General features: G+C 33.9%; 4 protein-coding genes across 6 annotated transcripts in view; 1 reads left to right on the forward strand and 3 right to left on the reverse strand.

The window, feature by feature from the left end:
* Positions 1 to 2,391, reverse strand: part of LOC102614365 (uncharacterized) — a 94,277-nt gene extending 91,886 nt beyond the window's left edge. Inside the window, exons 1-3 of the mRNA XM_006464232.4 lie at positions 1,506 to 2,391; positions 512 to 759; positions 84 to 242 (exon numbers count right to left, since the gene is read on the reverse strand). Of these exons, the coding sequence (XP_006464295.1) occupies positions 84 to 242; positions 512 to 759; positions 1,506 to 1,581 (483 nt within the window). The 5' untranslated portion in view covers positions 1,582 to 2,391. The remainder of the gene's footprint in view (positions 1 to 83; positions 243 to 511; positions 760 to 1,505) is intronic.
* Positions 2,392 to 2,615: 224 nt separating this feature from the next.
* LOC102613583 (vesicle transport protein GOT1-like) lies at positions 2,616 to 6,752 on the reverse strand. 3 transcript variants are annotated; one of them, XM_025097137.1, is made up of 8 exons: positions 6,590 to 6,752; positions 6,438 to 6,493; positions 6,290 to 6,352; positions 5,529 to 5,620; positions 5,346 to 5,426; positions 5,161 to 5,258; positions 4,990 to 5,071; positions 2,616 to 2,851 (listed from the first exon to the last, which is right to left on the reverse strand). In XM_025097137.1, exons 3-8 carry the CDS (start codon positions 6,318 to 6,320, stop codon positions 2,813 to 2,815), a joined length of 423 nt encoding a protein of 140 aa, XP_024952905.1. In that variant the 5' UTR covers positions 6,321 to 6,352; positions 6,438 to 6,493; positions 6,590 to 6,752; the 3' UTR covers positions 2,616 to 2,812. The 3 variants fall into 3 exon arrangements, with proteins under 3 accessions (XP_024952905.1, XP_024952911.1, XP_006464293.1); XM_025097143.2 differs by having other exon boundaries at positions 6,290 to 6,347; positions 6,590 to 6,742; XM_006464230.4 differs by lacking the exon at positions 6,590 to 6,752 and having other exon boundaries at positions 6,290 to 6,347; positions 6,438 to 6,583.
* A 1,260-nt stretch (positions 6,753 to 8,012) lies between these two features.
* LOC102614082 (ribonucleoside-diphosphate reductase small chain-like) lies at positions 8,013 to 9,659 on the forward strand. The gene has a single exon (XM_006464231.4). The coding sequence runs from the start codon at positions 8,597 to 8,599 to the stop codon at positions 9,584 to 9,586; it is 990 nt and encodes a 329-aa protein (XP_006464294.1). The 5' UTR covers positions 8,013 to 8,596; the 3' UTR covers positions 9,587 to 9,659.
* A 4,702-nt stretch (positions 9,660 to 14,361) lies between these two features.
* On the reverse strand, positions 14,362 to 16,039 carry LOC102612801 (60S ribosomal protein L30). Its single transcript, XM_025093639.2, has 6 exons — positions 15,913 to 16,039; positions 15,794 to 15,832; positions 15,594 to 15,699; positions 15,381 to 15,482; positions 14,687 to 14,755; positions 14,362 to 14,591 (listed from the first exon to the last, which is right to left on the reverse strand). Exons 2-6 carry the CDS (start codon positions 15,812 to 15,814, stop codon positions 14,551 to 14,553), a joined length of 339 nt encoding a protein of 112 aa, XP_024949407.1. The 5' UTR covers positions 15,815 to 15,832; positions 15,913 to 16,039; the 3' UTR covers positions 14,362 to 14,550.
* Positions 16,040 to 17,868: the final 1,829 nt, after the last annotated feature.

Raw genomic sequence — 17,868 nt, forward strand, 5'->3', positions numbered from 1 at the left:
GATATTCAAAATTTAGAAAGTCTCAGAAGTAATCTTAAGAGAACAGAAAGATAAGATAAAGATCAAAATGTCCTCGTTCTGACCGTTCTAATGGATCGTGAATCTCGTTTAACAATTTTGACAGGGCGTGATCGTTTTTTGCCACTGAACTCCAAGGGTGGAGGCACTTCTCCACCAAGCATTACATCTTTAACGCCCCGTGCGCGGGATCCAAAGACTCTTCTTTCATCCCATATATTAACCTAATGATTTTGTCAGACAATTTGAATACATTTAATCAATGCAATATCATACAAAAATAACATATGACTAGCATCTCTGAATAAATTACATAACAGATCAACTGAAACTCTTGACTAAACATTCAAAGTTAACAGATAGAATCTGGTAAGATAAGTGTGTAACTACTATTAAATACTCAATATGATGAAAAAACATTTCCATCTCAATTGATAACAAGATGTAACAAGATGAACCCCAAAAAAAAGATGGTGATTCATGAGTAACTTACCAATCTAGAAACCACATTCTTTCCACTATCATCACCATTCTCAACAACATCTTTGAGGGCTGCAGGAAGGACTTTCCAAAACTCAGTAACGAATTCATTCCCCTTTCGCTTACTGTTCTGCAAGATATCGTTTGCAAGATACAAAAGGGGAACTTTCTGAACCAGTTGAGAACTGTGAAACTGTTTATCCCATGTTGCAACAACCAGTTCTGCTTTGCTGCGGTGAAATATACACCAATGTGACAAAGCTATGCACATAAGTTAAGGGAACATATCGCATGGATATATGAACAATATGATTGCTTTAACGCCAAAAAGAGCACATTAAAAAAAAAATTAAACAAATAAATAAGTAGACTCAAAGATATATTACTCACACAGACACATCATGCAAAGGTATTATTCAAATCTTGGAACTACATTGAGCAAAAGCATAGCAGAGCAAATGTTTCAAAGTTGGATCCAACCAAAATTATCTAGCACATTATAGAAAAATAATTCATAATCAATCAACTAAATTTCACATACAAATGCAGTAAATGCCGGGCCTAAATTTCAACACAAGTGAAGACCTCGAGGGGTAGCCATTGGCCAATATGTTTAACTGGCATCTAAAAGAAAAGTTTCAATCTCAAATATACTTCTGTCCACAAGTCCATCAATCATTTCTAGATAACCTTGCTTCCAATAATCTAATTTCAAGAAATGGGAAAAAGAAAACACAAGAATTTGCCTGTATCAGAAAAATCAATTGAAAAAGATCACTACCAATGCAATTACAACAAAATATGCAAGCACATTCATTTGAAGTGTCAAAATTTCGACATATCAAAATGGTAATTCATCGATCCTGTCAGATTGAATAGTGGTTAGTACGACATAACAAACACTTAAGCTCTAATATAACAAACTAAAAAAATGTTAATTTGCCAATAAAATGTATTGATTATTCTAGATAAAACTTAGGCAAATAATAACAACATGAAAAGGATACTTTCAATACACTGCTGAGTGCAATTAAGCTTGGAGAGCTTCTCTGCAAGAATCTGTTCACTGAACACACTATTCATCCCACAAAAACCCAAAACCCCACCTCAAAAACCTAATTCTGTCAAAAAGGCTTAAAATTTCAAACAACAAAACACTTCTTGAATCTATCCAGAAGTTAAAACTTAAAGAATCCAAAACAAGGGAAAAAAAAATTAACCAAACTTGTCAAAGTTTGAATCTTTAAACCCTAAAATTGACAAAAAAACAGGATTTGACTACAAAATAAATAAAGTGTATATTCCAAATTGGAGAAATGAGAAAAGAATCAATTACTGCATGAGATAAACCCCTCAAAAAAACCAAAAATCAGTAGAAAGAAGAAAAGAAGAATTTTAAATGGAAAATCGACGACGTGTTGAATGTGGAAGTACACTGAAAGTGAGAGATTTGTTAAAACACCCAACGAGAAAAACGTTGTAAACGAGGAAGAAACTGGAGGTTTTAGCTTGAAAGACTGTTAAGATTTGGGCATTTGGCGCAAACAATGAGAGACATGAGGCATTTGTCTAAACGGCGGCGCACTGTAAACAGTTGGCACCGCTTAATAACGAAATGGAAACACAAGCTGAAAGGTGAAAACGATGTCGTATTAACGGAATTAAAGAATTGAGAACACTGGGTATTAGAGCATCATGTGATGCGAGAACGTGAGGGAATGATGGTAAAAATAAGAAAATGAAAAATATATATATATATATTTATATGATAAAGGTTTTTTAAAACCAGAAAATGTGATAAATAAAATTGTGATTCATAGTTCTAAATTTTTTATATTTTTGATTAAAAAAAATTTTCCCACCTAGATATCCATCTTCTTGTAGACATTCCTGTTACTACATGCTAAACAAACAAACAAAAAAACAACAATTTAGATTAGAATTTTATAAATCTTATTGATAATAATTGTCAAAAACAAAAGGAAAAGAAAATGAAATTATCTATTTTGTCTTAATGGATTACTGATAATGATATAAAAAAATCGTAACTGAAACACAAAATTATTTCCATTCAGCAATGGCTGTCAAAGGAAAAACCACCATAGAGTAATACAAAATAAATCTGAAATCATTTCCATCATTTCCATTTTCTCTATTTGGTTGAAGGTTTAGTTTGCTGTCAAGTGAGATTCAATTTCTACAATCAACACTCTAACAAAAATTAAAGATTTTTTTTTTCAATCTTTTACTTTTCATCCTGCAGTATTTTTACAAGTGGACTCATCGCTACATTGTACTTCCTTTAATAGCAGAATTACACCGGCACCCGTCTGCTTCGGTACCTGTCAAAGAACTGCACATAAGAGGGAAAAGGAAGCCGGTTTAGTCATATGAACCATGGATGTGTAGCAAATGGTTAAATTTACACCAAATAAATTTACATAGCTGTACATAGTAACTTTGCATGTGTAATGGTGATTGCATTTAATTGTTACTTTACATGAGCAATTATTTGTTTTTGAACCTTTGATTGTTAGGCAACAATTTCAATTCCACGGAATTTAATGCAAAGCATCCATTTCCATGACTGACATCAAACAATAGAAGCATTGATATTCCAAAGTCCACCTACTACATAAAATAATCATGACTCGACAAGGCATTCAGCAAGAAAATGATTACCCGTCATGCTCCATCCATTTTAATTTTTAAGAACAAGGCGTAACCCAAAAAACACCCCCTTTCCAATTTAAGTCCCCCACCCCCACCCCCCCTCCTTTACAAGAAGTTAGACAAAATCACTTGCTGTAAAGAGAAATGGCACTTTCAACCTTCAAGTTATATAGATGTGTTACGTACATATCCTATATTTTAACAACTCAATAAAAACAAACAATTGTCCAACTAACTCTTTTAGAAATCAGAAAGATGAAATATACAGTCAACATCTAAGCAATTCACAGTTTGCAGCATAAAAATAATATCCAATTCTAGAACCTACCCAAGTTACTTAATCCAACCAGATCAGATTTTATAGGTGTCTTAGGACGTCATTAGGTTATGTTAAATGGAAAATTAAGTTACTGGTTATTATTCATAGACACCTAGTACGCCCTCCTCTTTTTCCTCTTATCGTTCTTCTTATTCTACACTTATTCTTCACTTCTCTTCTTTTTGTCTATCTTTTATAATCTAAATTCTCTACATAGTTCTTAACTAATGTGTCCCTTAATATAATTGAGAATCATCCATTTTCTAGTGACATCTAAACCTTCATATTTAAACTACCAGCACCACTACCCTAATCCATTACAGAAACTGTTTGTGGCCTAGCAGCAGCATTTCTCCTTTAAACCAAATTTTCCCATCTTTTATTTTATGTAATAAATTCCCCACCTCATTTCTCCTTTAAATCAAACCCCTATTTTAAATCTTTGAAAACACCTTAACAGTAAATGTTTTTCTTATCCTTTACATCAACTAATTCATCAAACATCAACTCTAGATCCAGCATCCCAATAACCTGCCTCTACATTCTACATCCACAAAAGAAACCGTCAATATCAAGTGAAAGAGGGCATCTCAAAACCTTCATTCAACACCAAAAGAAAGGGCACTAAGCCAAATATCCATTCCTCAAGTAAGCCCATGAACCCAAACTTTGATACTCAAAAACCCCATTTTCATATCTACGATTGGAATGCAACTTGCTAGGGTTGCTGTTAGGAACACGCACTAACTTGAAACAAGAAACTGCCACTAATACCACTTTGCACGTTTATTCTACATCCACAAAAGAAACCGTCAATATCAAGTGAAAGAGGGCATCTCAAAACCTTCATTCAACACCAAAAGAAAGGGCACTAAGCCAAATATCCATTCCTCAAGTAAGCCCATGAACCCAAACTTTGATACTCAAAAACCCCATTTTCATATCTACGATTGGAATGCAACTTGCTAGGGTTGCTGTTAGGAACATGCACTAACTTCAAACAAGAAACTGCCACATACCACTTTGCACGTTTATTTTCACAAACACACAAGCCAAACTCAAAACAGATAGTGCAGTTAGGAGAAACCAACCTAGAAGGTAATTGAGGAAAGAAAATTGTATAAATCCTTTTTTCGCTTTGATACCACTCTTCAAAGTTCTATTCTGTCATAATTCCAAACAAATTGAGTAGTACCAGGGATACTACTTGGAATTTAAAGTCCTATAATACACATGATTTCTTGAGATTCAAGAATAAAATTAGGATCAATGGGAAACATGACTTAGAAAATATCATTAAATGTAGTTAGGTAAATGAAAATATTTTCAATGATTTATAGAACTAAAATAAGAGGTTCGAAGCATTTCTTTTTTATCTTTGATGGTATATATTTATATCCCAAAAAAAAAAAGGCTCCGGGGAGTTCAGTTTTAATCGCGATTTCTTCGAAGATCTCTCACAGATGAAAAATAATTATTAGGCTTCAGAATAGACATACCGATCTGACAAATGGCTGTTGGAACAACCAACCAAGAATGGGTATCCTCTGCAAGAAAACTGAGAGTGTAGGCCAGAAGCCACTGCGAAAAAAAATAAAAATAAAAAATCAACTTCAATCTATTGTTTGAATGAACTACAGAGGGGGACCAAAAAAAAAGATTCTATTTACCTGAAGAGTACAATGAAGCCATATGTCTCAAGAATCATTCCCAAAATTGGCCATCCGATAACAACAAAGAAGAAGCCAACACCAAAAGAGATAGTTCCCTGCACAGTGAAAGGAGCACAAGTAGTTTAGAAAAAGGAGCAATAGTTGAACACCATACATGCACAGAACATGAGAATAAATCAAACCTTATAATTCTGACGTTTCATAAAGAATTGCATGGTCGACTTCAAACCAATAGTAAGAGACACCCCTGCAATGAAGAGAATCTAAAGGGAAACAAGGAAAGCCGATGGTAGTCAAATGTCATTTTGAAAAAAATACAAAAAAATAAAAACCTGAAAAGGGAACTTAGTAGTGACAAGACTCACATTTCCCATGGCAAGTAGTCCCTTGTCGAAGAAAAAGATGATTCCCAAGAATGTGAAAAAAATGCCAAATCCTGTCAACCCCAGCCCAATCTCTGTTCCATTTCAAAATAGCAATTATTAAGGGTGGAAAAGCTTTGGAGCAAAAAGAAGCATGCCAACTGCCGCTTTAAACACCTCATGTAAAGCCACAACAAAGCAAAGCAACATGAATCCTACAAAACTCCACTAAATAATAATGTTGCTAGCAGAAATCATTTTAATTTGAATTTAAAAAGTGACCGCAATTAGTTACAAACAAACGCCACTGAATACACCTCACTGGTGGTGACGCTCATGCAGAGTCCAATTGGAGATGAAGACCAAACAGACCAAAAACACACAGGGCTTGCTGGCTTAGCAAAACATCTAAGACCCATAAACATAGCTTCATTTGACAAAGATATATCGACAGACAGTGACAAAGACCACATAAGATCAAGTAAAATATTGTCAACCAAATTCCAAACTCTCGCCAGATATTCGAAACAGGAAATTATGATCACACACCCAGCCTAAATCCAAGCAATTGAATTTCATCCTCTCAGATTTATTGTCCCAGAAACATGATCAAATTACTAATTCCTATTCATTTCCATTGCTCAACGTAATATACACAACTAGCGAAGCAGCTATAAAGTGCACTCAAATCTTCCTGCACAAAATCTCTAGGAATTTTACATTTAAGCAAACAATTTCTAATCAAATAGTGAATGCCCACTCACTTTTACGATCATTCATTTCAAACGAAACCATTGTGTCGCCGATTCAAGAACTCGTCACCTTCGCTGCACAAAGAATGAAAAGAAATCAAGTTAGGGTTTGAACTTTAAACCCGAAGAGATTCGTTTAATTAAAGATCTGGAAAATTACCTTTGCTAAATCTGTGAAAAAGAAAAAAAAACGAGCTCGATTGATCTATTGCGCGCCTGGAAAAAAAAATGAAAATAGCAATTGATCGCAAAGTTCTGCGTGTTTGCCGAGAAACTGATAGAAATGAGAATTACATTTGTTTGAGATAATACCTTAGCGAGTTAGATTTGTTCTCGGAATCAAAACGACGCGTTTTGTGAGATGGAGACTGGAGAGTTAGAGGGCGGTGGCGGGCGTGGACAAGAACGTCATTGTGCGTGCGAAGTAGGAGTTGACGGTTAAAGTCGTGCAATTTATTTAAATAACCAATTTGGTATTCTGTTAGTGGAAATGACCCAAAAATTAGGAAAAATAAAATACATTAATATTTACATAAACTACAGTTAGTTACAAAATTGCCACCAACAGTCACATATATTTTTTTTTAATTAAACAATCACATAGTTTTTTTTTTTTTTTAAGAAAGTTTTTTTTTTTTTTTAAGAAAAGCTTAGCTTTCATTAATTCAAAATAGGGAAAAATGATACAAAAGATAAGAAGGGCAATCATTCAGCCACATTGCTGGCTCTATAATGGTTAGAGCTTTTTTAGTATTACAAATTCTTAAAATGTGCTATACTATGATTTTGGTTAACATTCTTAACCTTGCCCAAACATCTGAGATGATCCAGAAAATGCTTGTTTTGTTACATTTCTTCTTACAACTAAGTTCACTACTTTTTTATAGTCAAATTCGATTATCAAAGGCATATAACCAATAGAAATTGTAGTTTCAATTCCCAACTTTATTGCTTCTGCTTCTACTACAGTAATAACTCGATAATATGTGTTTTGCTTGTGAGCTACTGCTATGAACTTTCTTTCAGAATCTCTAATTACAGCTCCCAAACCTGCCACTTGAAAACAATCACATATTTAATATCTAAATTCTTGAATTTTTTATTTTATTATTTTATTGCCCAAGAGGACTATATGAGCAATAAAATCACTTTATTTTCTTATCTAAACTCACTTGTTTTTGTTATTAAATTTTTATTCTTAAAAAATAAATTTAAAGCTGCGTACTTTTATGTTTTATGAACTTAGGAAAAAAAACAAAAAAAAAACAAAGCTCAAATCTATATTAACCCAAACTTTAGAAACACTGCTTCGGAAAACTTGAAAATCCTAAGTTAGGAAGACGCATAACAAAATGACCAAGTAAAATAATATATTCAGTTTTCTCAATTATTCCTCACTCTTTCCCTCATTATTTACGCTTCATTCCTCATCAATTTCACTCTCTTAATGGAATGTGATAGTATGAAGAAAGCTTACTGATTGATTCATTTGCTATTTAATATTGTACTTTGACATTCAATCCGAACAATGCTTGGATCCATAGTCCATACCCGACCTTCCAAAATTTGAACATGGAGTTGGACGTGACGTGATGATGCGCATGGTATGCCAAGTCTTTGCAAAGTCACCCGCCCCGATTAACAAAGCACGCCACACTTATGCTGCGAACGAGCACATGCCGGCACGCCCACTTCCACACGCGCACATGGGAGCCACTCGATTTTTTCCTTTTCTTTTTTTTTTAAACTCATCGATAATCACCAAACCCGAATCCAGCCCATCATTATTCTAGTGCCACTCACATTAAACGGCGTGTCGTTTTTTGAAGTTTCAATTCAACTTCAAAGTTCAAACCCTAAACCTTGGCGCCAACGTCAGCCTCCCGCCCGTATCTCAAAAGCTTCCCCCGCAAGCCCCCCATCGCCCCGGATTTTGAGTTAATAACTCTTGTTCAATTAAAAATAATCAAAACACTCGGATTACTTGAATGAATTTTCCCCTAAGAAGAAAGCTTCCCTCGCACACCTTCACTTTAAAAGCTTCCCCTCCAAGCCTTGCTGCCCAAAATTTCAAAACCATTTTCAGAATTTAAACAATTGACGTTCTAAGTAAGTAATTTCACACTCGCAAAATATCTTAGCACCACACAAAAATAAACCACGTCACCGAAATTTTTCTTAAATATCTGAATTACCCCTTATCCAAAAATTTCAATACCCTCTCAACCTCCTCTATAAGAATGCACAGAAACATCGCTCCCCTCATCTTCGACGAAAAGAAAAGCCCTAAACCTAGTATTAACATTGAAAATTACCAAAATGCCATCAATCCCCGAAGAGCCGCTGCTAACCCCGAACCCAGACCGATTCTGCATGTTTCCAATCCAGTACCCGGAAATCTGGGAAATGTACAAGAAAGCCGAAGCTTCATTTTGGACGGCGGAGGAGGTCGACCTGTCGCAGGACATCCGCCAGTGGGAATCCCTAACCGCCGACGAGAAACACTTCATCACGCACGTGCTCGCCTTCTTCGCCGCCTCGGATGGAATCGTCCTCGAAAACCTCGCCGCCAGGTTCATGAAAGAAGTCCAAGTCTCCGAGGCGCGTGCCTTCTACGGCTTCCAAATCGCCATCGAGAACATCCACTCCGAAATGTACTCGCTCCTTCTAGAAACGTACATAAAAAACTCCGACGAAAAGAGCCGCTTATTTCGCGCCTTTGAAACGGTGCCGTGCGTTGCCAAAAAGGCCGATTGGGCCCTAAATTGGATCGACGGCTCGGAGACATTCGCGGAGAGACTGATAGCGTTTGCCTGCGTGGAAGGGATATTCTTCTCGGGCAGTTTCTGCGCGATATTTTGGTTGAAAAAGCGCGGGTTAATGCCGGGCCTAACCTTCTCGAACGAGCTAATCTCGCGAGATGAAGGACTCCACTGCGATTTCGCGTGCTTGTTGTACAGCTTGCTGAGGAACAAATTAAGCGAGGAGCGCGTGATGGGGATAGTGAAGGAGGCGGTGGAGATAGAGAGGGAGTTCGTGTGCGACGCGCTGCCGTGCGCATTGGTGGGGATGAACGGGGCGTTGATGAGTCAGTACATAGAGTTTGTGGCAGATAGGTTGTTGGGCGCGCTCGGGTGCGGGAAGGTGTACGGCGTGACGAATCCGTTTGATTGGATGGAGTTGATTTCGCTGCAAGGGAAGACGAATTTCTTTGAGAAGAGAGTCGGGGAATACCAAAAGGCTTCTGTGATGTCGAGCCTTAATGGAAATGGTGGGAACCACGTGTTCAAAATGGATGAAGATTTTTAGACTTGTGTGGTTATAATTTAATTTTTGTAATAATAATTCAATCAAAAGAAATTATGCAATCATAATCTTTATCTATCATGTGGGTCTTAATTAGTTTTTTTTTTTTTTTCTTTTAGGGGATCAGTGAGGCTAAGCCCCCACCCACGACGTGAGTTACATTATGTTAACTTAAAACCACAAATTATATTTATGATAATGATTTTTTTAAAGATCTGGGTATTTGAATGTTAATTTTATAATTTATTTTGGATTCTTCTCCAAGGTCAAAATAAGCAAAATTTAAGGACATGAACATGAAACATTCAGTATAGAGATCCAAAATCGGACAATATAAGGAAGTGCATTGTAATGAAGAGAAACATCATTGAGGAGTTAAAACAGCCAAACAAAAAGAATGCAGGTTTGAACTCTTAATCAGGCTTAGTGATCTCCAGGCAGTGACTTTATAATATCAGAATCACCTGCAAAACAGAGAACGGAACCATTAATCCCTGAAGCTGCTGCTGGCAGCAGCGATTATAGTATACGGCACAGAGTCGAGAACACATCGCGAGATTACACCTGGATCGACAATGCTCAAGCAAGACACACGGAAATACTTGCCGCATGCTGTTCACAAATCAACATTGTCTGAAAAATTATCAAAATGAATGTGCTGTGTCAATTACAATATCAATAAGGAACAATAACCCCAAGTATTGCTGTTATGTGGGAAATCTAAGACCGGAACAGATAAAATACTTACAACAAAAGAGTAGGAGAGCAATAATTAGAGAAAAGTCCCCGCAATGCAATCATTCCTAACTAGCATGGGAGAAGATACTATCATGTTCTTAAAGATTTAAGATTGTTGATGAGTGATGTCAATACTAGACATTTACGCACACGACCCTCTGAAACTAGTTGAATTTAGATTCAATTTATCAAACTAAAATTTTACATTGGACAAATACGGAATGCACCGTGTTTGGTACAAGCGAACACAAGGCGTATAAATAAAAAGCTAACCATCATAAGCGCACATTTTGTGAAACGATACAACATGAATGCGAGAAATACAAAACCCTCGAGCCCACAAGAGCCGAGAGTTCATTCCAAACTTCAATATATCTTTACTAAAATCTATTAACAGTTTTCACGTATCAGATAATGAGTTAGCATCCAAAGCAAAATTCTACATCAATTTCTACAAAATTCAGTGACCAGTTGAACTTTACATACAAATTCAAATAAAGCAAATTTCAAGACAAAACATAAATTCAACCAAAAAAAAAGCAGAAGCAAAAGCAAAAAAGCACTTACTTCCATTATAGTGATGAACACCAACTTTGGCAAGCATAGCATTAGTACTCAATCTCTGATTTCCTCAACGGTGGGCAATTAGTTGACAGAATAATCAGCTTCCCTGCCAAAAAATCAAAAACCCACAAAAATCCCAAATCAAAAATCCAAACTTTATATCGAAAAACAAAACTTTAAATTCCAAACTCATTTAAAAAAAAAAAAAAACCTTCTGGGAGATCGAATAGCAGCTTTGTAACCAAGAGTGTATTTGCCGCTCTTCATTACAAGAGCCAGCCTGTTATTGATGCTCTCATGAGTCTTCTTCTACAATAATTAAAACAAAAAAAGAAAAAATTAGTAAAAGAATGAATGTGAAAGCGTTAGCTGAATATGGAAGAGGAAGTGAATTAGGAGTCTTTGCCATTTTCTTGCTGGTCACCATTTTCTTGTCTTCGCCTGTTTGGCTGGCTGGAAAATCAAGAAGAAAGAGAGAGAAAGTCGATTGAAATACAGAAAATTTGTATGAGTTTGAGGGTTTGTTTTAGACTTCGAGCGTAATTGCGGGAGTGTTCGCCGGTTTGGTGCGGCGAGCAACGGAAAAGAAACGGTTTCTTGAAATATGACACCATATAGATGGGATTTACAAATATGACGTCTCTAAGGAAAAGTCTAAAATACCCTAAACCAGTTCATTCATCTTTATCCACTCCCTCTCCTTTTACCCACTCATTTGTGATGATTAAGGTACCTGGTAAGTGGAGCGGGTTATCAAAATTCGTTAAGCAGCTTAAGTCCTTTTTCTTTTTTTTCTTTTTTTTTTTTGGTCTAAGAGCAGTGCTCCATAGGTTTAACCTATCTATTCTAATCAACTTTAGTTCACAATAATTCAAATAGATCCATCAAGTGTACTTCATTGGAAGTAAATGAATGATCAACTGCTAATGCTGCCTCTTGATTGATCCAACCAATTACGAGATTACAAATAGAAAATACCAGAGGTTTCTATAAATGAATAGTGGAACTCATTTCATTGTATATGTGTTGGAGATGTGTCACTTGTGACTTGTGAGAGAAGAATCTACTGCTCTTGGCCTCAAATTGTTTTGCACTTTTATTCACCTTGTTAAGTTCTTATACATCAACGGTAAATGGTTTTGCTAATACTAACTAGCAAAATTCAACCCCTATATTAGGGTAAGAGGTGGCAATAATACCTAGCGGGACTCGATCCGAACCGATCCCGACCAATGTGGTCCAGGTATGCACTATTAAGCTGGTCCCAAGTATTGAAAATGAATATCTAAATATGTCTGGGCATGGCACTAAATACCAAGAACTCGAATCTATGTTTGGTTTTTTAATAAATAAAAGAATAAAAGAAAGAATATATTTATACAAAATTACAAATCCAAAATCCAAAATAAACCCAAAATCCCTAGTACACACCGAAACAAGATGACACACCTGTGCGCCCACTGCCGCACCTCCAACACTCCGAGCCAGTAGCCACCATGTCGCACCTCCACGAAGGTCCCTCTACGTGTCTGCATCATCTCTTCTCAATTCTCAGTTGCTAGCCTTGGTGCGTGACTTCTCTCCATTCTCCACCCTCATAACTCACCTTCTTAGCCTACAACCATGTTTACACAGTCGACTTCACTGTCACCTTCTCAGCCACCATTGCTCTGCTATCACAACCAACAGGTATTAACTTTTTTCCTACTAAAAAAATGATGAAATTATTGTTGTTGTTAGGTGTTATATACATGCTTTTTGTTTTTCTTGGATGCTGTACTTGGATGATTATTTTTTATAATAATAAACATATGTAATAGGAGCTAAATTTAAGTTATTGTTAACCACTGAGTTAATTTGTTACATAATATTTATAATTATGTAATATTTTTGCTTGGAAGAAGGTAATTTTAGATGATGATTATTGGCCACAAGCGTCAAGCAGCCCAACATGAAGTTGTTATTTACTTATTTTACATGGAGTATTTTGAGACTCTTTTATGAATTATTTTGTTAGTTGTTAGACATTTTGGAATTTTCATATGTTATACCGATAATTAGCATCATGATTATGAACTATGATAAACTATTTAGATTTATTTGGAGATTATTATGTTGTTGAATTTAAAATTTTGATAGAGATTGAATGAATTTAAGCAGTAGAAAGTAGATTAAAATAATTTTAATTTATTATTTTGTGTAAAATTTGCAGTTTTTTTTTTTAAATTCAGTTTGAATATGCAGGTGGAGGAAGCTCGACTTAACTCCTGCCTGGGAGGTGCCAAACTTAGGGGCCGTTTGTTTTTTTTTACTTAATGACTTAATTGACTTAATTTTAATTAGTTAAGTCATTAAGTCTGTTTGTTTTTTCAACTTAATAAAAAATTTTAACCATTAAGTCATTAAATTATTAAGCTATTTTTTTTAACTTTATACTTAATCTAAAAGTCTGAATGATATCATTACAAAATATTCTCCAAAACATCCCTATGTAATTAATTAATTTTCATCCTTACCTAAATAAAACATAATAATTAGCAATATTATCCATCTCTATATAACTTGTGTAATATATAGTGGTAGTTTGGTAGATTATTATGATTTTTATCTTTTTTTATTTTCTTCAAATTAGCATTATTTATCTCCATAATGTTTTACAAAAATTTTCATATAAAAACATCAAAAACCATAATAAAATTGATTAACATATATAATATAGAATATTAAATAATTGTATTCGATTGAATATGATTTATGTTATGATAATTTATTATCTTATTTATATTATTTGAGATGTTTATTTTTTATTTAACGTTTATAAATTGTAAGGACATACATGTAAAAATATTAGTTTACAAATTTTTTAACTTAAAGCAAACAACTTAATATTTATTTTTAACGATTCAGAGAAAAAGCCAAACATGCCATTTAAATTTAGACATTTAGCTCTTTCAAAATTTACATTAATTCAAATTTATTCAAATTTCAAACAAAAAAACAAAGGCCACCTTAATTTAACTTTCATGTGAAAAATCCAGGCATGAATCCAGATCTGAATAACTGTTTTACCCGTCCCAAAGAGGTCCAAACCCCGGGTAACCCGGCCCAAACACTGGGCTTTGACGAGCCTAACTAGGATATTTCTTTTGTTTACCATGAGACGCCCCCCTGATGGTGCATATTTCAGTCTACACTAATTATGCACTCAAATTTACTTGTGATACTTGTGAATTTGCAGTTTCATATCGAATTTTGGATATGATGTTGCTATGTGCACTTTTGAAGCAAAGTATGGTTAATACGTAATTACCATTTTTATGATTTACACTAAGTTAATTATCATTTAATCGACTCAAAAACATCTCAACCAATACCTTCTTTAAATTTTATATGAACAACTGAAATTCTAAGCTAGATTCTAAAAATATAATAAGTTCATAGAACCTAAAACTCCGGTACAACAATAAATCAAGACGTGAGCAAAGGTTAATAGATCCAAAATTGCAGAATTAAAAACATACAAAACATTCAGCACGACATTCCAAATTGGACTATATAAGAAAGTGTATCTCGAGGATGTTCAAAAGAAAATTTCAATTGAGAAACAGCATTCCACAATTAAACAATCAGAACACTAAGATGCAGGTTTGAACTCTGAATCAGGCTCAGTGCTCTCCCGGAAGTGACTTGATGATATCAGAATCACCTGCGAAACAGAGTACGTAATAGTTAATTCCCATAGAAGCGCAGTACTCATCAGCAATTATAGAGCAGAGTTGATAACACAATGTCAGATCATACCTGGATCGATAATGCTCAAGCAAGACACACGGAAGTACTTTCCACATGCTGTTCCCAAATCGACATTGTCTAGAAAATTATCAAACAAATATGTAATGTCAATTAAATATCACCAAAGGAATAAATGATAACTAAACTATAGTTATCAAGTGAGACATATAATATCAGCCAAGCAGAGTTTTTGACCAAAGAGCGGAAGAGATAAAATGCTAATACAAAGAGTTATGATTATAAAAAGCCACAGCAAGCAGATCAAATAGACATTTAGGGACAAACCGTGAAACTTGCAAAACATTAATTCAGTTCCAAACAATAAAATGCACATCAAATAAAAACCCATTATACTCCACAAAGCTACCCAAGTAAATACAAATTGTGAAACAACTCATTTTGAATCCATGCAATCCAAATTTCTTATCTCCAAAAGGATTATAGTTTTCAATATTTTCATATGCATCTCTCTCCCATTTCATGATACCAAGCAAACTAGCATATAACTGTGACAGTAGAAAAAAAATGCATAATTACACTAAATTCTAGAACAATTTTGACCTATTACCAAGTGGGTATTGAAATCAGAATGGCAACACAACAACAAGGGGAGTAGGGGACAGCATCCAAATCAACAATATATATATATAAATAAATAAAATAAAAGAAAGCATAAACAAAAGCAAACACAAATAGCACTTACTTCCATTGTAGTGGTGTACACCAACTTTAGCAAGCATAGCATAGTACTCAATCTCTGATTTTCTCAACGGTGGGCAATTATTTGACAAAAGAATCAACTTTCCTGTCAAAAAATCAACAACCCACAAAAATCTCAAATAAAAAATCTAAGCTTTATAATAGAAAACAAACTTTCAATTCCAAAGCTCATCCGGGGGGGAGGGGGGGAACTAACCCTTAGAGCTTCTGAGAGATCGAAGAACAGTTTTGTAACCAAGAGTGTATTTGCCACTCTTCATCACAAGAGCAAGCCTGTTGTTGATGCTCTCATGAGTCTTCTTCTGCAATAATGAATACAAAAAACCCAGTGAAAAATTGATTGTGATAGCGTTAGCCGAAGTGAGTAAAACAATAGAAAGTGAACAGGAATCTTACCGTCTTCTTGCTTGTAACCATTTTCGACTGTTTGGTTGCCTGGAAAATCAGATGACACAGAAAATTTAGAGGCAATAGAAAAACATGAAATGGGCTTTAGGGTTTGGTTTAGAGCTTACACCAAAAAGACTTTGCGGGAGGCGGCAAAGTAACAAACGAGCCCTAAAAGCGGAGATGCAGCAGATTTATACTCGTCTAGGGTTTCTTTATCGCTGCTCCTGAAGGGCAATGAACACGTGCAATTCGCGTGTTCTTCTTTTAGTTTTTATTTTTAATTTTTAACTGGAATTTTGAACACAAAAATTTGATAAAATATAAATAATTTCTAGATAGTTACTAATATTTAAAATTTTGCAAAATTTAAAATATAACCTAAGACATTTCTTATTTTGGTTTTTTTGGTAGTGTGGTGTATAATGTTTTTTAATTAAAATATATTAAATTTTATACGTTATCACATTTGGTGTATATTTTGATACCATATGTTTTTAGTTATATTAAAAATAATGTTTATTTATTTATTCTTATGAATTCATAATTCTTAATACCAATCATCTTTATCCACTATTAGCAACTCCTTATCAATCATCACTTCTTATTATTATTCTTTAAGACTAAAAGGTATGTAGGCTACTTTTATTTGAATGAACATATATTTGTGGAATGATATAAATTTTGCTTAATTATAAAGTTAAAGAAAACATGATTTATGCTTCGTTTGGTGTACCTTTTTAGATAGAGCTTTTATTAGTATAATTTTTATAAGTGTAATTTTTACCAAAAGATTTTATAATTTTGCTTAAGATTTTAATTTTTAAAAGATTTGCTAAAAAAACCAAAGAAAAAAAAACTAATATGATTAAATAAACACTTATGATAATTACTGGTCATTACATGAGTCGTATCAACAAACACTTAGGTGGTGTTTGTTTTTTAACTTAATGACTTAAAGTAACTTAACTTAATTAATTAAGTTAATTAGAGGTGTTTGTTTTTATAACTTAATGAGACTTTTTAGATAATTTTGACTTAATAAAATAAGCTAATTTTTTTGGCTTTTTACTTAATAGAGAAATCTAAATTAAGTCAATTACTTACTAATGTCAAAAATATCTCTGTTATAATTTATTTTTCATGTCTATCCCAAAACTCACCCATAAATATTTACCCTACATAAAAATATCCCTGTTTTTTATTTCTTATATTATATACGATAAAATTTAAAATTTATGGTATTTTATATATTAAAATTCTAAAATAATTATCTATTCACTTGAATATAGTTTTACTTATAAATGTTAAAATATTGTGGTATTTAATATATTATTTATTTGACATTCAAATTTAATAAGGATACAAATGTAAAAGTACATATTTTCAGCTTTTTAAGTTGAAAAAAACAAACAACTTAATATTTATTTTCCGAGATTCAGACGAAAAAACAAACATATTATTCAGATTCAGACATTCAGACCTATTCAGAATTCAGACTAATTCGGGTCTATTTAGATTTCAGACAAAAAAACAAACGCCACCTTAGTCTGCCATGCCAAAAATTTCCAAACAAAATGATAACGTTAGCATAGCAGGCATCAATAGTTTGATGGGATGAAATTGCCTCAGCATAACCTAAAATTTATGTCCATGAATAAAGCTTCTTTTATCATCCTTGCTTATTACTACTAACGTTTTCAAACCATCAATGGCATTTTTGATGCGACAAAATGGGTTTAAAATTGCGACTCTTATTCAATATCCCTTGATTGAGAGTACAACTTCCTGGCGGGTAGCTTGTAGGAAGCATTGGGACTAGATGAATAACAATTTCACACCATTAAGTATATAATATTATCTGAGTATCTCTATTTTAATGACCATGAATCAAAACTTGATTAAAAGTTACAAGTGTTAAATGCATGAAACACTCATCTTATTATTAAACCAATGCTGCAGCAACATAATAAATTTCAATATCAATTCAAATACATAATAAAACTCGATCACCAGCAGTTTGTAGATCAAACTTTGCCATTAAATTTAATAAGAAAATTTTGTTTGATTCAACAAGATTTTTT

This window comes from Citrus sinensis, chromosome 7 (genome assembly GCF_022201045.2).
Source record: "Citrus sinensis cultivar Valencia sweet orange chromosome 7, DVS_A1.0, whole genome shotgun sequence".
Lineage (NCBI taxonomy): Eukaryota > Viridiplantae > Streptophyta > Magnoliopsida > Sapindales > Rutaceae > Citrus > Citrus sinensis.

Excerpts from the sequence above, each read along its gene's own strand:
- LOC102613583 (XM_025097137.1), bottom strand. The coding sequence starts at position 6,320 with ATGGTTTCGTTTGAAATGAATGATCGTAAAA. Across the intron at positions 5,259-5,345 it reads TGAAACGTCAGAATTATAAG|GGAACTATCTCTTTTGGTGT; the intron begins GTTTGATTTATT and ends TTCACTGTGCAG. Across the intron at positions 2,852-4,989 it reads AACAGCCATTTGTCAGATCG|TTCTTTGACAGGTACCGAAG; the intron begins GTATGTCTATTC and ends TCTTATGTGCAG.
- LOC102614082 (XM_006464231.4), top strand. The coding sequence starts at position 8,597 with ATGCCATCAATCCCCGAAGAGCCGCTGCTAACCCCGAACCCAGACCGA.
- LOC102612801 (XM_025093639.2), bottom strand. The coding sequence starts at position 15,814 with ATGGTTACAAGCAAGAAGACG. Across the intron at positions 15,483-15,593 it reads ATCTCTCAGAAGCTCTAAGG|GAAAGTTGATTCTTTTGTCA; the intron begins GTTAGTTCCCCC and ends ATTTTTTGACAG. Across the intron at positions 14,756-15,380 it reads TGTACACCACTACAATGGAA|ACAATGTCGATTTGGGAACA; the intron begins GTAAGTGCTATT and ends ATAATTTTCTAG.